The sequence below is a fragment of the Herpailurus yagouaroundi genome, unplaced genomic scaffold, assembly GCF_014898765.1.
Source record: "Herpailurus yagouaroundi ecotype Mexico unplaced genomic scaffold, PumYag 142, whole genome shotgun sequence".
NCBI lineage: Eukaryota > Metazoa > Chordata > Mammalia > Carnivora > Felidae > Herpailurus > Herpailurus yagouaroundi.
Genome location: NW_024412397.1, coordinates 50,961,621 through 50,981,712, shown reverse-complemented (window position 1 = coordinate 50,981,712; position 20,092 = coordinate 50,961,621). Strand labels below are relative to the sequence as shown.

The following is a 20,092-nucleotide window of genomic DNA, read 5'->3' as shown; positions in this document are numbered from 1 at the left end:
ACAATAGTGTTATCAATCAACACCACTGTAAGTATGCACTTTATTCTACTTCAGATCAACATGTTTCACAGCTTAGACTGCCTACCAACACTCATTTTTCAGACATGTCAAATCCAACAAAGATATATTTTAGCAGGTAGCTATTTGAATCTTGTAATACAGTGCAGGTTTAGTCAAAGAACTGGCTCCCATCCCTCATCCAGTCAAGTTACAGACCACTGCTTCTAAGATAAAATTTACAGGACTTATTTTCCCCTCCAAACCAGTCAGTAAATACTTATTAAGATCTTTTCCCTACTATTTCATATCTCATCTTTCCCACTTCATTATTTACCAATTCCCATACATTTCAATTTAAATATTTTTCATTTAGTGTATTCTACCTATATATATATATCAATATCCTCCTAAGTGCTATGGAAACACTTCTCTTTGTGGCATTGGTGTCTACAACTCTGGTGTTTCCACTATACTACAGGGAGTTTGCCATTTACTGGCTATGTGCTGTTAAGCAAATGCATTTACCTCTTCTAAGGTTTAATTTCATTTACAAAGTGGGAATAATTTTTGTTTTTAATGTTTATTTGAGAGACAGAGACAGAGAGAGAGGCACAGAGAGAGGGAGAGAGAATCCTAAGCAGGCTCTGTGCTGTGAGTGCAGAGCCCAACGCGGGGCTCAAACCCACAAACCACGAGGTCATGACCTGAGTCAAAATCAAGAGTCGGACACCCAACCGACTGAGCCATCCAGGTGCCTCTGAATGTGCAAAGTCTTATAAAAAGGATTATTACTGGCTTTTGGTCCCTCATCCAAAATTCATGTGTCGGGGGGGAAAAGAACCTACCTATATCTTTATCCAAGCCACTATGTTATCCCCCTAGAATACAGCTTAAAAACACAGCACAGAACCCAACAAAGGGGCTTGAAATCACAAACGGTGAGATGATGGCCTGAGTCAAAATCAAGAGTCGGTCACTTAACTGACTGAGCCACTGAGGCACCCCCTACAAAATCTGTTTTTTAAGTATAGTAAACTATTCTTTTACAGCCCATTCACAACTAACAATTTCTTCATAAGTTCCTAAGAAAATGCAGGTCCTTTCCTTCTGGCAAAGGGACAAGGTACTAGGGAGTTACCATGATGATTGAGGGTAACACTTCATTTGGATTCGTTATCGAATTTGATTCTCTCCCCCCCCCCAAAACAGATCAAACAAAACCAACTTTTTCAGAAAATGCTCATTCTCCTTCATATAACCTGTTTTTTCTTAAACCTTATTTTAAAAAAAGAGAAAATAATTTCTTAAATGGGAGGCAACTGTTTCTATCTAATCCTACTTTGGTTTATTTTTGTTTTCCTCACAGTAGATACCCAAATGAGATATATGCAGGAGGCATAATGTCTGGCTACTTGGCAACTATTCAGTTCTTCCCAAATCTGGCTATCACCTAGGCCCTGTCAAGAACACAAATTTCAGCATACTTATATCTCCCAACTCTAATTCTCATATGGCAGGGCTGTGGTGAAGCCTGCAAGAATCTGTATTTGGTTTTGATGTGGCTGATCCATGAACAGGAATTTGGAAAATTTTCAGTATGTCACCCAAAGATTTAACATTAGGGGTGCCTGGGTGGCTCAGTCAGTTAAGCTTCTGACTTTGGCTCAGGTCATGATCTCACAACTCGTGGGTCCGAGTCCCACATCAGGCTCTGTGTTTTGGATTCTGTACCTCCCTCTCTCTCTGCCTCTGCCATGCTCATGCTCTATCTCTTTCTCCTTCAAAAATAAATAAACATTAAAAAAAGATTTAACATTAAAGGCAATACACCTTACCGGCATCCTTCCATCAAAGGATCAGATGTTATCCCAGTTGTAGTCTTAGGCTGTCAGTCTTTGGCAACTAGTTGGCAATACTTATTTTAAGTCTAGTGTCAGGTAACATAACAATTCAGTAAAAAATTCATTTCCAAAAAATCTAAAGAATAAACTACCATTACTTGGGATTCTTCTGATGAGGAATCTCTACCTAATGTAGTGGAGACTATTTGGGACTGCCCAGCATGTCATTGCCCTTTCTCATGATAACTGACCTCCAATTTCTACCCCTCCCTCATGCAACACCAATATATCTTGATATAAGGTGTCTTACCCCCCCCAAACTGAGACTGGAGTACATGATGAAAGCCTAAGCTTATGATGATACTATTCTTCTGACTATTGTGATTGGTTCATATATGGGCACATAATCTGAGTTGGCTAAATCAGTTAGAAACTCTATTTGAAGGGTAGAAGAAAAGATTTTTGCTTCCCACTGCTTCTGAACAAATAGAGATGGAAGCTACTGGCAATCATCCTACAATCAAAATAAATTATCTACCTCAGGAGAAAAACCATACTAAAGAAGCAGATCTGAAAAACCAGCACCCAATCACATCATTTGAGTCCGAAAAAGAGACATTCCTCAAGCTAGAATCTACCTATGAAGTATTCAGAGGCAATAAATGTCCTTCATTGCTTAACCTAATTTGACTTGAATCAAAAGATTCCTGGTTAATACAGAAAGAAAAGGAGTAGAAATCTCTATAGGCCCTTAACCTTCAATTCACAAAATACAGTAGTACTCTGAAACTATTATAAGAAGGAAGAAAGGGGCAGGGGCTGAATTTCAAAGCTACCATTACAAAATAAGCCCACTGCTTTTATTTAGATTATAATTATAATTCATTTAGTTATAATAAATAACTTACTCTGAAACTATCCAAGAAAACCTATCTGACACTAATAACTTCTTCCTTCGACTCAGAAAGATGGTAGAAACTACGGGCACAGAGTTGAATAGGGTAATGCCAAAAAGCCAGTTAACAACCTGAAGTGGCAAGATAAGCTCCTATAGGCAAAAAAGCTTTGGGCCAGATGAGCACAGGGAATGAAGGTAAAAGGGACCAAGGGGCAGTCATTTATCATCAGCTTACAGTATTGTTTTCATGAGATTTCAAACTCTATAGATCATCACATTTAATACCCACCACTACCTTATGAAGTAAATTATTTTTCAACATTTATTTTTGAGAGACAGAGAATGAGCAGGGGAGGGGCAGAGAGAGAAGGAGACACAGAATCCGAAGAAGGCTCAGGGTCTGAGCTGTCAGCGCAGGCCTGATGCAGGACTCAAATCCCCGATCTGTGAGATCATGACCTGAGCCAAAGTCAGACGCTTAACTGACTGAGCCACCCAGGAGCCCCTGAAGTAAATTATTATTAACTCCATTAACTCCATTGTATAGTTTGAAGAAATGGCTGTTGTAAAGAGTTTAAGTGACTGATCCAAGGTCAAAGAAAAGAAGAAAGGGAGAAGGGATGATATAATGGACATCTCTTATTGTTTGCCCTGTCCCACTGCCCTCATTTTTCTGGAAACTACTTCCCCATTCTCATAGTTCTCAAGTGATCCTACCCTCTTTATCACAAGTGGTTAGTCTAGGGATAGGCCCTGACCCAAACCAAACTAATGAATCTCTTGCTTCAGAGCTGTCTGGATTTGAGATTTAAAGATCTGAAGTCAGTGGTTAAAGCTGAAGCTGTTAGATATAAAGCTCCAGTGCTCTGGGCAGCCATATTTTCCACAAGTGACTAACACAATCAGAGAGAATGACAACACAAAGAAAGAATAAGAAAGTAAAGGGAGAGAGCCATGATTGCATTTGAGGCCCAAGTTCTAGTTCTTACTTCATGAAGCTCAACTGAATCTTTTGAGATCAGGTTTCCCTGAATCTATAAATTCTTCTTGCCTAGGAAAATTCAAGTTGAGTTCTATCGTATATAACTGTCAGAGCCCTAACTAATTCATAGGGAAAGAATAGGAATACAGGGATGAAGGGATAATCATCCACAAAAATCAACAAGTATTAATTAAATAATAATGCCCAGAATTATACGGAGACCTGATTAGCCCTGAAATTCTGATTAGAGAGGTAAGAACAACACTCAAGGCAGACTCATATAAGATAGCTGTGATCAACTACAAGACAGGGGTGCCTGGGTGGCTCAGCTGATTAAGTATCCAACTCTTGATTACAGCTCAGGTCATGATCTCACAGTTGTGGAGATTGAGCCCCACCTGCTTAAGATTCTCTCTCCCTTAGTCCCTCAGCCCCACTCATGCTCTCTCTAAAATGAAAAATAAATAAACTACATGAGACAGTTACAAATACTGTAAGAGTTCAAAAAAGAAAACTACATTATAACATAGTTATGACTTATGTTAGGCAATAAAGATGAGAAAGGAAATTGGTGAGGAGAATATAGAGGAAAGATAGGGCCTGGAACTGTGAGAACAAACGTTGGGAAAAGCAGTAGAAAGTAGAAAGTGAAAAAAATCCACCTGGACCAGACTATTTTGGAGAATAACAGGAAGTAAGGTAAGCTAAATAGGTAAGCTAAGACCACATGACAAAAAGCACTAAAGTTAAGAAAATGAAAGATATAGTATGGACTATATAGGTAAACTGCTAGGATGTCCCACTAATACAAGAATGTTGGGTTAAAAGTCTGGACTTGGGTAGGGCAGCAATAACAGAAAGCAAAGATAAGACTCAAAAAATATCTCAAATGAAGAACCCCATTCTACTGTTCTCCCAAGTTTATAAGCAGTATTTCTAACTACAGTGGAAACGTCATCAAATCTATAATATAAAGGTAAAGAAAAAAGTAACTATTAACACCTGGATATAAATTATTTCATTTAATCCTCATAAGTAAAACCTATGAAGTAAATATTATCATGATTTTCATTTTGCAGATTTAATATAAGAAAGTTAGATACTTGTCCAAGATCACAAAACTAAATAAAAAGCTGGCCTGTGGTATATGGAGGTGGATAATAATACACTTGGTCAGCACAAAAGTCTTCTTTCCCAGGACAAATTATAAAGATTTACAATGATGACAATGATGATGATGATAATGATAGCTAACATCTACTAAATGCTGGGAACTATGCAAAGCATGTTACATGCATTATCAGATTTAATACTCTTAACAGCCCTGTAAGAGTTTATGATTAATCTTATTTGAGGATGATGTGTTTGAGGTTTAAAAAAGTCGAGAACTTTACCCAACAATCACCAAGTTGTACACTTTAAACTAATATAAAATTGTGTGTCTACTATGCTCAAATTAAAACAAACAAACAAACAAACAAACAAACAAACAAAAAAAAAACTTTACCCCAAGTCACAAGGCTAATAAATGGCTGACCTGAGTAGGATTCAAAATCAGACAGTCTGACTCCAGAGCATGCTCTTAACCATTAGGCTATACTGCCTCTATGATTACAGATTACTAGAAATAAGCAGAGGAAATGCAATTAGGTTGAGATAAGTAAACACTTTCAGAGTGGATGATAAAAATTAGAAAAACATTTTCTTTGTCCCACTGCTAAAGGAACAGTGAAATTTAAGCAATCAATGAAAGAAGAAATAGAAATGTGTATCTAAAACAGAATTTCTTAATAACATTGGAAATTTAAATAAACTTGTATCTAAAGACAAATTAATCTGGACAGGGTTTCAATTAGTAAATTTTGTATTATACTCCTAAAGAAAACTAAAGTTCAGGGACTGGGTATTATCTGTCCAAGGCCAATACAACTTTTCAATTTATAATGTACAGAGTCAATTAGATGAATACAATTTAAGGCATCAGTTCCCCCAACCCCACCGCATTCAGCTCAGTTTTTCTTTCACTATATCATACCCACATTCTTAGAAATCAAACAAATGTGTAATTCTGTTAGTATTGTTAGAAAGATTTTTCATGTAAAAGAAATACAAACTCAAAGTGATGATAAACTGAGATTGGAATTATCAGCATAAAGAATGTTTTCTTCTTTTCAAAAATAAAATTTCATAGTTCTATTCATTAAACAAGAACAAGAAGCAATTTCAACCCGTGAATTCAAGCAGTGAATACTCCTATAATCCAGATTGTGGTCTCAAAGTATCATTCCCCACTAAAAGGAAAAGTAATGGCTGACTTCCAAGTCTGGGGTAAGAAATGTACAATACGAGCCTGGGCATCTTATTATACAAAAAACAAGGAAGCTCTACCAAAGAGTATTAGAGTCATATATAAATCAGATGGGAGCCAATGTAGAGGCTCCCATTAGTCAAAGGACAAACTGAGCATCAAATAAGGATGACAAAAATCGACTGAAACACACCAAATTTTTTTAATGTCTTCCATAATGATCCTAAAAATAAAAAACAAAACAGAGGCAGGAATGGATGGATGGATGTATGGAGGGAGGGATGCTGACTGGGTAATATCTTGTTTACTGACCCTTAGAGACTGGTTCAATGAGTTCTTTTGCATACTAGCTTTTCAGGCAATGGGAGACCACAGTAGGAGACTATAAGGTAGGAGGTCAATAAAGGCAGGAGATGTATTCTCCTGGTTCTCTCACTGCCAGATCAACATGCTTCTCTCTATTTGAAATCACAGCCCCTGTCAGATATTTCATGGTATGCAAATAGCCCGATTGATGATGAGTGCAAGTTCTTAAATTCATAAGTTCTCTTAACAGGAACAAATAGAGGGTTACTGGAGAGGTTATGAGAGGGGGAATGGGCTAAATGGGTAAGGGGGATTAAGGAATCTACTCCTGAAATCATTGTTGCACTATATGCTAACTAATTTGGATGTAAATTATAAATTAAAAAAAGAAAGTAATACATAAGTTCTCTTAACAGAAGAATTATAGCTAATAAATGTAAAAGAAATGATAGAATTAGAAAGTCATTATTTTGCTATCCTTAATGAAATAATTGACTCAATGAAGACCACAAATGGATGGAACCATTAGGTAAAAGGATAATGAAGGATTTTACAAAGGAAATTATTATAGGCTATTACCACCTGAACACATTAATCAACCTTAGCATCACTAAGGGTGGGCCAACCAGGTATTATATGCCTCTTGATGTGAAGCAAAAGAAAACACAATCTATGGGGCGCCTGGGTGGTTCAGTCAGTTAAGGGTCCGACTTTGGCTCTGGTCATGATCTCACGGTGAGTTCGAACCCCACATCAGGCTCTGCAGTGACAGCGTGGAGCCCACTTGGGATTCTCTCTCTCCCTCTCTCCCTACCTCTGTCCCATACTCGCTCTCTCTCAAAATAAATAAACTTTAAAAATAAAAAAGAAAACATAATTTATGAAATACTCTTGACTAAAAATTTATAATAATTAAAATCAAGCCTTTAGATCTAACTACCAATTTACAGGAAATATGGAAGATGCAGGAGCAAATTAAATCACATTATAAGAAAACAACAGAAATCCAGAATGTTAAACACTGTACGGTACCAATGACCCAGTTTTTTTCAGCAAGACAATGTGGGGGTGAGGGGTAGACAAGACAGAGGGGGAAAAGACTGAACTACACAATAAAGAGACTTGAAAGACCTAACCAACAAAAGCAACATGTGGGCTTTGGATCCAGATTCTAATAAAGCAACTGCAAAAAGCACATTGTTTTATATGACCAGATAAATATGAATAAAACTGGGAATCAATGGTACCAAGAAGCTTTTAATTTTGTTAGACATGATAATGGCCATGGTGGCAATGAAGAAAACATTCTTTGTTTTTTTAGAGATACTTACTAAAGTATGTAGGGGTGAATGAAATGATTAGTATCTAGAATCTGGAATTTAAAATATTTTGGCAAGAAAAAAAATATTTTGGCAAGTAAAAGGGTGATTGTTGAAGCAAGTGTGATAAAATTTTGAAAACTGAGAATCTGGGTAATGGGAGTTCACTATACTATTTTCCCTACTTCTGTGTATGTTAAAATTTGTCATTTACAAAATTACCAAATAAAACAAAAATAAATGTTCTTTCCACTATAACGATAGTTTCCAAACTTGAATATGTCTAAGAATCCACAACCCATGCAGGATCCTAGGACTCATCCCAAAAAATTCTGATTTTGTTTGTCTGGGCATGGGCCCAGATTCCATTTTTAACAAGTTCTCGAGCGAATCTGATACAGACAATCTACAGACACATATCTGAGAATTATACATGTAGACTACTTTACCACAAGTCTTTAAATATATCCCAAGCCTTAAAGGAAAGGTGTGCTCATACCTCTTACCTCCCCTTTAAGCCTTACCCCACTCCTATCTGCTCAAAATTTACCCTTTTCCTGAGACTACCAGTTCTATGAAAGCAGGATCCCTGTTTGAACTCACCATGGTGTCCCCATCTGAGTGCCTAGTACACAGTACACCATATAAACATTTGCTGAATGAATGAATAACAGCAAAGAGAAAAGGGAAGACTTAAAACTCAGGAGCACTATTTCAAAATGAATTCCTCTGAGATAAAATGTCAATTTCTTTCCAAAAGTCGATATAGGAGCATGGAGTAAAGACTATAAAGTATGAGAATAACAGTAAAATAAAAATAAAATAAACATAAATAGGGGCGCCCGGGTGGCTTAGTCGGTGGACTGTCTGACTCTTGATTTTGGCTCAGGTCACGATCCCAGGGTCATGGGATCAAGACCTGCACTGGGCTCCACACTTTACATGGAGCCTGCTTAAGATTCTCTCTTTTTCTCCCTCTCTCTCTCTCCCCCCTTCTTTCTCTCTCTCTCTCTCCCTCCCTCCCTGCCACTCTCCCTCACTCGTCCTCTCAATAAATAAATAAACAAAATTTAAAAATAAACAAACATAGTAATAAAGAAGGGACACAGGTTAGCAAACCTTCTAAAATAAGACACAAATTAAAAAAAGTATAAAACAACTTCTCACTTCTCTGAGACATCAATTTTGAACATTAATTTGAACATCTAACATCCCACTAACTCTTTAGAAACTACAGTGAAAATGTACTTCTGTATTTCACATTCCCAAACAGGGAGGGCAGGTATATTAGAGAAATAAACTACATGTATACAATTTAATGGATATGCAAATAAGTAACTCAATTACTACCTTCTTTGTTCAAAAAGTACAAACCTCTATAAAGTTATGAACACAAGTCACAAATTAAAAATAAAAAAGTGCCAAATATAACAATTAACAATTAGTTTAGGATGATCTTCTATGGCTATATAAAACTTGTTGCAAAAATAGCACTTACCAAAGGTAATTACTATTCTTATATTTCTACCCTAACACCATTTAACTTTTAAATTTATCTCTTAAGTAATCAATGACACAACTTTTTAAAGTTTTAATGAAGTATAATAAAGACACATAGAAGTTTTAGAGACACAGTGGGTATCAGCAACTATATGGCCCAACTCTTCATTCTACAAATGGGGAAACTGAAACCTAGATAAGAAAAAAGATTTACTTGGTCACACAGAGAATTAAGAGCAAAACAAGTTTATGACAATGCTCTGAATTTTCAGTCCAGAGGTTTTTTTTCAATATAAAACATTTTCCATTGTGAAATGCAACACTATCTGTTCATCTTCTTGTACATACACGAGTGTGGTATCCATCAGCTATGCTCTATAGTTAAACTAAATGGATGTACCTGTTTTTCAGTGAGGATGGGAATGGGGAAGTAGAGCAACTTGACTATCTTCAGCGACAGAACTCCATGTGTATATTTCCTGACGTGGGGTTTTCTGTCATATGTGAAAATAGAATCTCTATAGTTTTTACCATATACACACAGTAACAAAACTTACAATTCTGAAATAAAACTAAACTGAAAAGTTATGCAAAAACTAAAACTGAGAATTTACTCTTTGTTCATTACAAAAATTTTTTATGTGGTTGCTTCTTCTGGATTAAAAACATTTCTGACTCAAGAGATTAATGAATGGTCCAATTCATGTCTCAGCTGTTACTCTGAGCCACCTCTCTATACACCCACAGGGTTACTTGTAGTGCAAGAGGGCCTATTTACAGAGCGCATACTGAAAGTATAACAGACACAGAAAGAGGACAAGATAACAACTCAATCTCCATAAACTAGCTCCAAACTGCCTTTCCTATAAATATAAACCCTTGGCACAAAGTAGGTATGTTATAAATCATGACTAAATGAATAAACAGTCTCCAAAGTCCCTCCCCATTCTACAGAATCCCATTTGAATATCTCCATTTTCAGTTACAACTGGTTTAGACACTTCAGTAAAGTACAGCTGGATTATGAATTTATGGGTATGGCTTGAGGTGCCAGCATTACTCTGTACTTACAGAAGACAATAAATATCAACTTCTAGCCTAAGCACCGTAACATATAACAGGAATACTATAAATATGATGAAGTAGTTACCAATTCACAAATGCTTACTAAATGCCATATGCTCTGATAATTGTTTGGTCTGTATTATTTAACCCTTACAACAATCTAGTAGTATTATCCCCCTACTTTCCTAAAGATAAAATAAACTCTGGAGGTAAAAATAATTCACCTAAAGTCATCTAGCAAGTACATGGCAGAGCCTACATTTGAATCCAAGTTTAAGAGCCTACCCAAAGATTCGCTGAATGGTGTAATTTGTTTTTGTTTTTTAATTCTTGCAACATATTAACATCAAAACAGTCCGGTCAAGGGGCACCTACATGGCTCAGTTGGTTAAGGGCCCGACTCGATCTTGGCTCAAGTCATGATTTCAGTTTGTGATGTGAGCCCCATGTCAGGCTCTGCACTGAGAATGCAGATCCTGTTTGGGATTCTCTCTCCCCCCCTCTCTCTGCGCCCCTCCTCTTGAAATAAATAAATGAACTTTAAAAACAGTCTCGTCCAAACCAAGCAGATATGCAATTGACACTGATAACACCCATTAACTCATAAATTATGAACACTGACATAGTGTTTTAGGCTCAAAGATTTAATGACCTCAGATCTTTTTAGTTCACTAATATAACCCCAAATATGATCAATTCAACTGGTAGGATGCACAGAGGGATTAGAGAGCAATAATCTAGACTGTGGAATGCTAGCCAAAATCTGTTGAAATAATCCAACATGTGGCATAGGATTGTTTAAATTCAAAACAAAAATTCCAGGTGAGTGACAAAGACAATAGTGATGTCAATGACCAATAAGTATATGGAAGAAATTTTATTTTAGAATATAAGGAATTTTCATGACATCCAAGTATAGGTGCGTAGTGGACAGACACTGAGGATTTAAAACCAGAAAAAAAAAGACTGAAAAATAAAGACTTGGATCTCATGGGCACAGAGATGACAGTGGCTGAAGCTGTAAGAATGGATGAAATTCCAAGACAGTGAAGAAAATGATAAGCATTACAAGACCAAAGATTAAGACAGAAAAAGAAGTCAGCAGTGAAAAGACAGGAAAATAGTACTAGGTTAGGAAGCCAAAGAAAAGACAATTTAAAGAAAAACTCAAAAACGAACACCTGAAACTTTGTTTACGTATGCCTCCCACATTCTGAAAAACTGACTAATGAAAAATGGTGGTAACAAGTATGTAGGAAGGGAACAGCAGTGTTAGAACTCAGTATGCACTGTTCAACTAATATTGGTTCCCTTCCCTCCATTCTACCCACTACTGCTGTACCTCCACCAGCAAACAAAAACTAGAAAAAATGGTTATGCTCTTAATTGCATCCGGAAGCAGTAAGCTAAACATGCTAAAGGCAAGATAGCTGTATTTTCAAGAAATGCATGTCACACTTCAAGACAAATATAAACCTAACACTCCCACCCAACTACCTTTGTTTTTCTTTTTTAATTTACAAACCATATCCATTTTCCCCCTATGGAAATTTAGACTTAATAGAGGTACTCAAAAACATTAAGAAATTGTTAATAAGCCCTAGATAATTGTAAGCTTAAAGAAAAAGCAGGAAAAAGGAAAACAGCTCGTGATAATCATTATAAACTCTAACATGGACAGTAAGAGAATCGTTAAGATACTGGAAAGAATGTGACTTACAGAAAACCAAGGTTGAGTGATTTGGATGCTCTAGAAAATAAGTGAATAGTTACCATATTATCTTAGGATCTGCAGACTATTTAAGCATTCATATTTGCAGTATGAAAAACAGACTTATCTAGTTCTTAAATTATGTGTGTTCAAGAAAAGGTTGGATAGCCACTTAACAGGGCATTTTCCAGCTACATTATTTTATAACTACTAATATTCATCATTAAGACCTCAACAAAAAAAGCTGTTTTGTAAGATGGTTTAAAAGAGATCTGCCAGCAAACTCTTTTGAAACCAAAAGTTTTGGGAACTTTGTGAAGAATGGACCTATTCAAGTAAGTGCAGAACAAACATAATTCAGTAACTTTGTTTTCTGATATTACAAAAAAAAAAAAAGAACCCTAGAACATGAGTGCCGCAAATGGCACACAATACATACTCAATAAATACCACTTAAATAAATCAACAAAGGCCAAAATAATAGAGAAAAGCAATTAGTTTAAAAGGGCTTTCCTCCCTACAATACAAGAGACGTCCAAAGTCCAGACAGGGAAGAAGAGTTAAGAACAGACTCACTGAAAAAAGGTGAAGTTACCTGAGAAGTCATTCTGAATGGTAGAATGAATGAATGAATGAATACTTAATGATAAACATAAAATACCATGCCAAAAAAAAAAAAAAAAAAAAAATCAGGCTAGATACTACAAAACTGGAAAAAGGATTTGTCTCCAAAGAAAAATTCAATCTTTACCGAGTTCAGATTAATACGGTAATAAAATTTCAATAACTATCGATGAACAATTATGAAACCAAACAGAAAAAAGGGCCAAGATTGTAAGACTACAGGAGGGGGAAAAAATCTGTCCATTGACTATTTTCTTTTTCAAAATGTTATTTTACAAGTCTTGGGCTCCAAGATACCAGGCTGTCCTAAGTCTGAAAAGGCCTTGATTGCCTACTTTCTTGACTCTTCCTCTTTTTTCAACTTTCATCTTTTACCCTTAATCATTATATCAATTTCAACTTGCATTCTCTTGCACAAATGATTTCCAAATTGTTATCTTTAATTATGAGCTCAGTTTCCTATCTCCAATAGTCTTCAGATCATTTCTTTGTGGTTAGCCCACTATACTCTAAAACACAAGTCTGAAATCGAACTTATCTACTGCCTATTCTTCCCAAGAGATATCCAAACCCAACTTTGTTATCACCAGTCTCCCTATAACCTACCTTCAAAATTTTTAGAATCCTCTACCTTCTCTAGCTCTGGTTCCCCCTTCTCTCCAACCCTGCTAATCAATCAAGTTCCATTAATTCTTCCTTTCCCATTTTAATTCCTCAATTTGGGGCTTCAATAATTTCTGTACTATTAATTTGTTAAGAAGCCCCCCAATCTCAACCCATCTCCAGTCTTTTTTCACACACTGCATCCTGCATATAACTAACAGATTCATCTTCATTCATCCTGGAACAGTCTCATTTACAAATATTTTAATAAACACAACATACTGAAGAAAATCTAAACTCTTGTAGCCTAGCAATAAAATCCTCCACACTCTAACCCCAATCTGTTATTTCCAACTTTATCTTCGGTTCCCCTAAACATCTCATAGCCAATTCATCCCCACCCTCTATTCATGTTATCCTCTACTCCCTCTCTGAATGCCCTCCACCTAAATCCTATCCACTCATCATAAAGCATACTCTGGCCCTCTCAACACACAGTGATTTCTTCCTTTCAATAACCAAGAGCTTGTATTACCTGTACCAATTATTTGAAATCCATCACACATTTTTTCAATTTTTAAAGTGTTCTGTTTTGTTTCTGTATATGTATGTGAGTTTAGGTCTTGGTTTTCTAAATAGATTGAATTTTCAAGTAAAGAATCCATGACCTCTACTTCTTTGTATTTTCCCACATTTCAATAAATCTGTGAGGTTCCCCTAAATGAAACTGAGGCAAGAGGCTATAAGACAACAACAACAAAAAAAGCTACTAAACCCTCCCTATACTACTGTTTCATGGAATAAGGAGACCAAAAAGCAAAATAGAATCAAAGATACGTGGAAATTGGGTAAAATATTAAAAGAAAATTTGGACTTCTTAAAAGAGACAGAAACTCCTAGTAGAAAGATGTGTTGTTCTAATTTCTTCCACTTCTCTCATTCAATAAAATGTTTTAAACTGTATTAAGTATCCACCATCCTGTTTCTCAATATGAAGAGCATCCATAACGTGGGTGAGACATTTCAAAAACATAAACCACAAGACTTTCATTTCACAGTCAAGGATGCTTAGAGTAATTCTGAAAACTTTGGGGAGAAACTTTCTTGTAAAACAGTACACGTTTAAAAATCTGCACAGGTATTTAGAGTAACTAAAATGCATGTTAATTTTAAATGATCTACATAATTTTCCTGATTCATGAGATTTTTAAATATGATTTCTCTGAATGGCATTATTTTGTTCAGCTAATCTCAATCCCAAATATTGTACATATCTAACATTAATTCTCTGAGGAGGCTGTAAATAACTATCCATATAGATATACTCCCTGAAATTTTAGAGATTATGTGTTTTTGTTTGGACTAAAACAGAATTATAAATAACTTCTAGTTGTTCAGCAAAGTAAAAGAAGAAATTTGCTTGCAGAGTTTGCAACTATTAGTATCAGGGAAAATAGACAAAACTTAAAAATTCTACCTACAGATAACTGTCTATGTTATCAACTACTGAGAAATCTTTAAAATTTTGCCTTTTATTGCATAAAAACGTATTCAGAATGTTTTAAAAGTGACAGTGGTTAAGCACACCACCATCAAAAAAGGCAGTTATAATATCTGTGCGATACTTTTGTAATAAACAATATTGTAAAAGAGTTAATATTGTGATGACCTATCATCAGTTACCTTAGGTTTTTACACTTAATAGTCCATCAAAAAGTTCCTCCAGATTCAAGTCACCTATGACATTTTGGCTCAAAAATCACTTCCTCAATATCGATTCTCCATTGTCACTTTCAAGTCTAAAAACTAAACCCTTGAGGAGCTAAATCGCTCTAAATGGAAAGTAGTCTTTCGAGCATTACTGTCAAACCGATCAAAAAGATTAATACTACTAAGATCATCATTCAACAAACTATATACGCAATAACTGACGTGGTAACTTTTTATGTGATGCCTGAAATAGAGGTTTGTAAGTATCTTTTGGATAATGATGAACTGAGTCAGACCTAAGAGTTCAGAGAGTAGTTAGCACAGAGCCAGTCCGATGATAAATAAGGACACGGGAGGAGATTTTAGTAGTGCTCCAAAGGCTCTTCAGGAAAAACGGCAGATTTTGATGTTTTCCAAGATTATGCACACCTGAAACTTTCTTTTGCAAATAACTAGACTGAATGCAAGAGGAAGGCAAATATATACAGAACCCCAGACAAGCAAAAGACAACAGTGCTACTCACCAGCAAACAATCCGAATTCACTTCCGATTTGGGATCCCGCAGCAGGTTGTCGATTTTTTCAAACCGAGTCTCAAAACTGTCCCCAGTCGACATGTTGCTGCTACTGTGACAATACCTTCGTACCAGCAGCACCAGCAGCGGAAAGCAATTTCAACCAACTTCCTACAGCGGTGGGTTCGCAGCCGCGGGGCGGAGGAGCCGGAACCTCAGGGTCACCAGGTGCGCCCGGTCCCCTCTCCTTCCCCTCACTGAGGGGATCTCCGCTGTCCAGACCCCGGGCCGGGGGCAACGGCGACCCACAGCCGCTCCGACGCCCAAAGTCGCATCCCACCCGGCAGCCCCTCACGACAGCCGACAGCGCCGTCGCCACCAGCCTTGTCGCTCCGGCGAGGTGCTTCAGCTTAGCGGGCCCCAGCCGCCTTCGCCATGGAGGGTTCCCCGTCCCGAGATGGGTCGGAGGGGAGAGAGAAAGAGAAGCAGGGTGGAGACTCCTTTGGGCAGCAGGGGAGGGAGAAGAGGAAAGGCGAAAACGAAGGGCGGGTGCGGAGCTGTGCCAGCTGCCGCCGCCGCTTGGGCCACGGGCCCGGCCCGCTCCACTCTGAAGTGCTGTAGGCGGTCTAGCCCCGCATCCCCGGCTTTACTTGGCGCTGCCCCGACGCACCGATCCGACTCAGCCAAGAGGTGGTCCCCACGGGATAGCCTCACTCTCCCATTTTGTCCGTCGCTGCTGGGGCTGCTACCGCGGTGTCCGGCGGGGCAGGGCGAGGTCGGTGCCCGATGGAGACTTAGGAGAGGAAGGCTAGAGAGCTCGCGGTGAGGAAGACGAGAGTCGGGTCCCGGCGCTGCTTGATGGGGGAGCTTCTGGGAGGGGCTGCGTCCCGTGCTCCGGAGAGGGCGAGTCGCGGTGGCGAATGCCCGGGGGGGGGGGGGGGGGCGCGAGGGGGGCCGTGAGGGACTAATATGTCCGCCTTCCTGTTCAAACAAACGGAGACCGCCGGCGCGGAGTGCGCATGCGGGGCGCGGACGCTCGGAAGGAGAATCGGCTCGGCGCCGCGCGCGCGCGCGCACGCCGGCGTCTCCGCCGGGCCGGGCAGGGCCGGGCGGGGCGGAAGGAGGGGCGCGCCCGAGGCCTCTCAGGCGGGCTGGGAGGAGCGGACTGGGTGCGGCGGCCGGCCCCGCCTTCGCCCCGGCAGGCTCTGAGGAGCCCAGCAAAGCTTTGGACCGGTAGAGGAGGTCGGGGCCGGAGGAGGGTGAGCCGGCGGGGTTGCAGCGGAGCTCTTGCTGCCTTTGGTCGGGTCCTGGCAGCTGCCTCACTTCTGCTTCCTGTGGGCTGCAACAGCGGTCCGGAGCTTTCTGACAAGAAAGAAAGTGTGCTTGTTATTGTCATTTTGCAAATAGATTCTTTTTTAAGGCAAGATGCCTTTTCGCCACCAGGCAGCAGCATTTTGGCACCAGCGGAGTAGTGTTGCCCGTATCGTCCCCGCCCTTCGTGAACACCACAAGGTTTAAACCGTGTGCGATTCCATGGGAAAATTACGAAGCAGTCCCATAAGCCGACTGTGTGTGTCAGGGGAGCACCAAAATATTAACTGGATGATATAGTTCAGAGAAGCCAAGTTCACTTTATTTATTAAAAAATCTCATAGAAAAAAATCAATGTTTTTAAGTTATTCATACTAGTTCTCCCACACCATTATCATTCCCATTGTATTTCTCTTGATGTGTGATCCTGCCTTTCAATTTCAAAGCGTTCAGTGAAATTTAAAATTGTGATTTTACCAGAACCCCTGTAGAATATGAAAATTATGGGCATTTCCTCTTAAATCAGTTGCTTCATTGACTGTGGTGTGAGAGGGTACTTGTTACTCAATCTGCAAAGTAAAGTTCTGCACTGCTGTCAGTGGGAAATGTACTTTAATTTATTTCTAAACTTTAGTTTTGCCCATAGGTCAAATTAAAGATTGCTAGAAATAGAAAATGTGGGTATTTTACCACACGCTGGTAAATACTACAGATGAACCTATTGTCTTTCTATATAAAAAAAACATTGTACAGCATCGGATCGGCCCACCAACTTTCTGCAGTGAGTCAGAGGTTAGGAAAATGTTACATTGTTTGAAAAATGTCTATTTTCACTTTATTACATACAAGAAATATTTAGATATAAAAACCATTGTACAAATCAAGATAGGAAGTAAGTCTTCACAAAATCATAACAAAGGACAACTAAACAAAATTCAGGTATTTTATTAAATGCTTTTGCAGTGACTTCTTGGCTTCATCCAGTATTTTAAGCTGGTCATGTGAATTAAATTTATTTTTAAGCAGAGGGCTTAAAATAAATCTGGCAGTTGCCCTAAAATAAATTTCCTAAACTCTGCTTGTCCTTTTTTATTACCATTTTTAGGTATTCTTTGGAATTTTGTTGTTTCTCGGAGAACTGTGAGTATTATATTGCTTTCCATTGGACACATGAAAAAGTACAAGTAGCTAAGACAATACATAAGTGGCACTGATAAATATAAGTGGAATTTAAAACCAATCTGGCAAAGCTATTAGAAATATATGTGGGTCCTATATATTTTACTTCCCTATAAGGTTAATCTGATTGTAACCCCTGACTAGTTGTCTTTTACCAGAAGATAGATGGATTCTATATGTTTTTTTAAAATATATAAGTCCTCACCTATAACAGGGTGAAATCATATGACATTAAAGTTCCTTTCCAACTTTAAAATTCTATTGTGTAGGAGCACCTGGGTGGCTCAGTCAGTTAAGCCTCTGACTCTTGATCTCAGCTCAGGTCATGAGATCGAGCCTTGAGTCAGACTCTGTGCTGAGTGTGGAGGCTGCTTGGGATTTTCTCTCTCTCTCTCTCTCTCTCTCTCTCTCTCTCTGCCCCTCCCCAACCTCAGAATAAATAAATATTTAAATGAAATAAAACAAAATTCTATTGTGTAATTGTGGCTAATATCTTCAACAGCGTTGTGGATATATTTTTTTTTTATTTTTTTAACGTTTATTTATTTTTGAGAGAGAGAGAAAGAGAGAGAGACTGAGCATGAGCAGGGGAGGGGCAGAGAGAGAGGGAGACACAGAATCTGAAGCAGCTCCAGGCTCTGAGCTGTCAGTGCAGAGCCCAAAGCAGGGCTCAAACCCACAAGCTGTCAGATCATGACCTGAGCCAAAGTTGGACACTTAACTGACTGAGCCACCCAAGTACCCTGCGTTGTGGATATTTGAGGTGATCCTTAAAGTATATATTAAGAGGGGCGCCTGGGTGGCTGAGTCAGTTAAGCGTCCGACTTCGGCTCAGGTCATGATCTCACACTCCGTGAGTTCGAGCCCTGCATTGGGCTCTGTGCTGATAGCTCAGAGCCTGGAGCCTGCTTCAGATTCTGTGTCTCCCTCTCTCTCTGACCCTCCCCCGTTCATGCTCTGTCTCTCTCTGTCTCAAAAATAAATAAACATTAAAAAAAAGTTTTTTTAAAGGTATATATTAAGATCTAAGTGCAAATGCAAAATACTGATTTGTATATATAAGAATATAATATTATACATACTGAGCATTTCCATGTGCTAGGAGTTACTCTATGCATATTTACATAGAATCTAATTAAAACTTCAAAAGAATTCTGCTATGATTATACCTACATCATAGATGGGGAAACTGAGGTGTAGAAAGATCTGTTACTTGCTCAAGATCATGACAGATCCAGATTGGAACAGAGGCAGTCAAATTCCAGAGTCCCCATTCTTAACAGCTGAGTATGCTAACACTATCCAATCCTAGTACAATAATAAGTATTTCACAACTGTATTATTTACATTAGCACAGATTTAAATGATTCTATGTAAATGAAATTTGCAGTATGATCATAGTTCCTAGGCAAAAATGTGAAATGATTTCAGCAAGGTTCAGAATAAAAAGGACCCTGACAATGTTCAATAACAGTGGCTTAACTATAGGTTTCTAAACACTGGGTCCAAGAACCAGTGGTACTTCTTGGTGGAGTTTTCCTGACCTGCATGCAACAAAATGAAAATAAAGACATATTATTATAATATGTTTTACAAAGTAAGCACTTCTAATTTAAGACTGTCATTCAGTCTGAAATTCTTTACTATTTTTTTTTAATTAAATGTCCTTTCCTTTAAGAAGCAAGAGTAATAGTAAATGGCACAGTTTTTAGTATTCTTACTTGGAAATTTAAACTTACAGAGTTAGCATCTCTATGGAAACACATAAAGCTAGTTATATCTTAATTTTTCTGTTTTGGGAATTCAAACATCTGGAAACATTTAATTTAGACGAGACTCATGCTAGGACCCAATGAAGAGACTGTAGTGCTGAAACAATTTGTGGCATATTTGGGAGAAATCATGGAAAAATCAGAAAGGTTTGAGTGTAGACTTGTGAATAGTGAAAGGCAGTTAAGTTCAGCATTCTTTTGCTTTTGGTTATTTTGTAGGAAAGAGACTCAGTTTTATGTTTATGGAATTTCTTTCATAAGCATTGATGTGGTAGCTAGCTTCCAAAGATGGTCCCCAGTGAACCATGTCTCCCAGGATGCATGGCCTCCTGGAGTTACCTCCTACACTGAATCTGGGCTGGGGCCTTGTGAGCTGTTCTAACCAACAGAATGCAGCAAAAATGGCATTGTGCCAGTATCAGGCCCAACTTTGAGAGTCTGCCTGGCA

General features: G+C 38.3%; 1 protein-coding gene across 3 annotated transcripts in view; it reads right to left on the bottom strand.

The window, feature by feature from the left end:
* The window catches only part of ROCK1 (Rho associated coiled-coil containing protein kinase 1), a 163,409-nt gene extending 147,900 nt beyond the window's left edge, over positions 1 to 15,509 (bottom strand). For 2 of the 3 annotated variants that reach the window (XM_040479259.1, XM_040479261.1), the window contains exon 1: positions 15,392 to 15,509. In XM_040479259.1, coding sequence (XP_040335193.1) covers positions 15,392 to 15,484 — 93 coding nt within the window. In that variant the 5' untranslated portion in view covers positions 15,485 to 15,509. The remainder of the gene's footprint in view (positions 1 to 15,391) is intronic. The other variant, XM_040479260.1, reaches the window with a different exon arrangement.
* Positions 15,510 to 20,092: the final 4,583 nt, after the last annotated feature.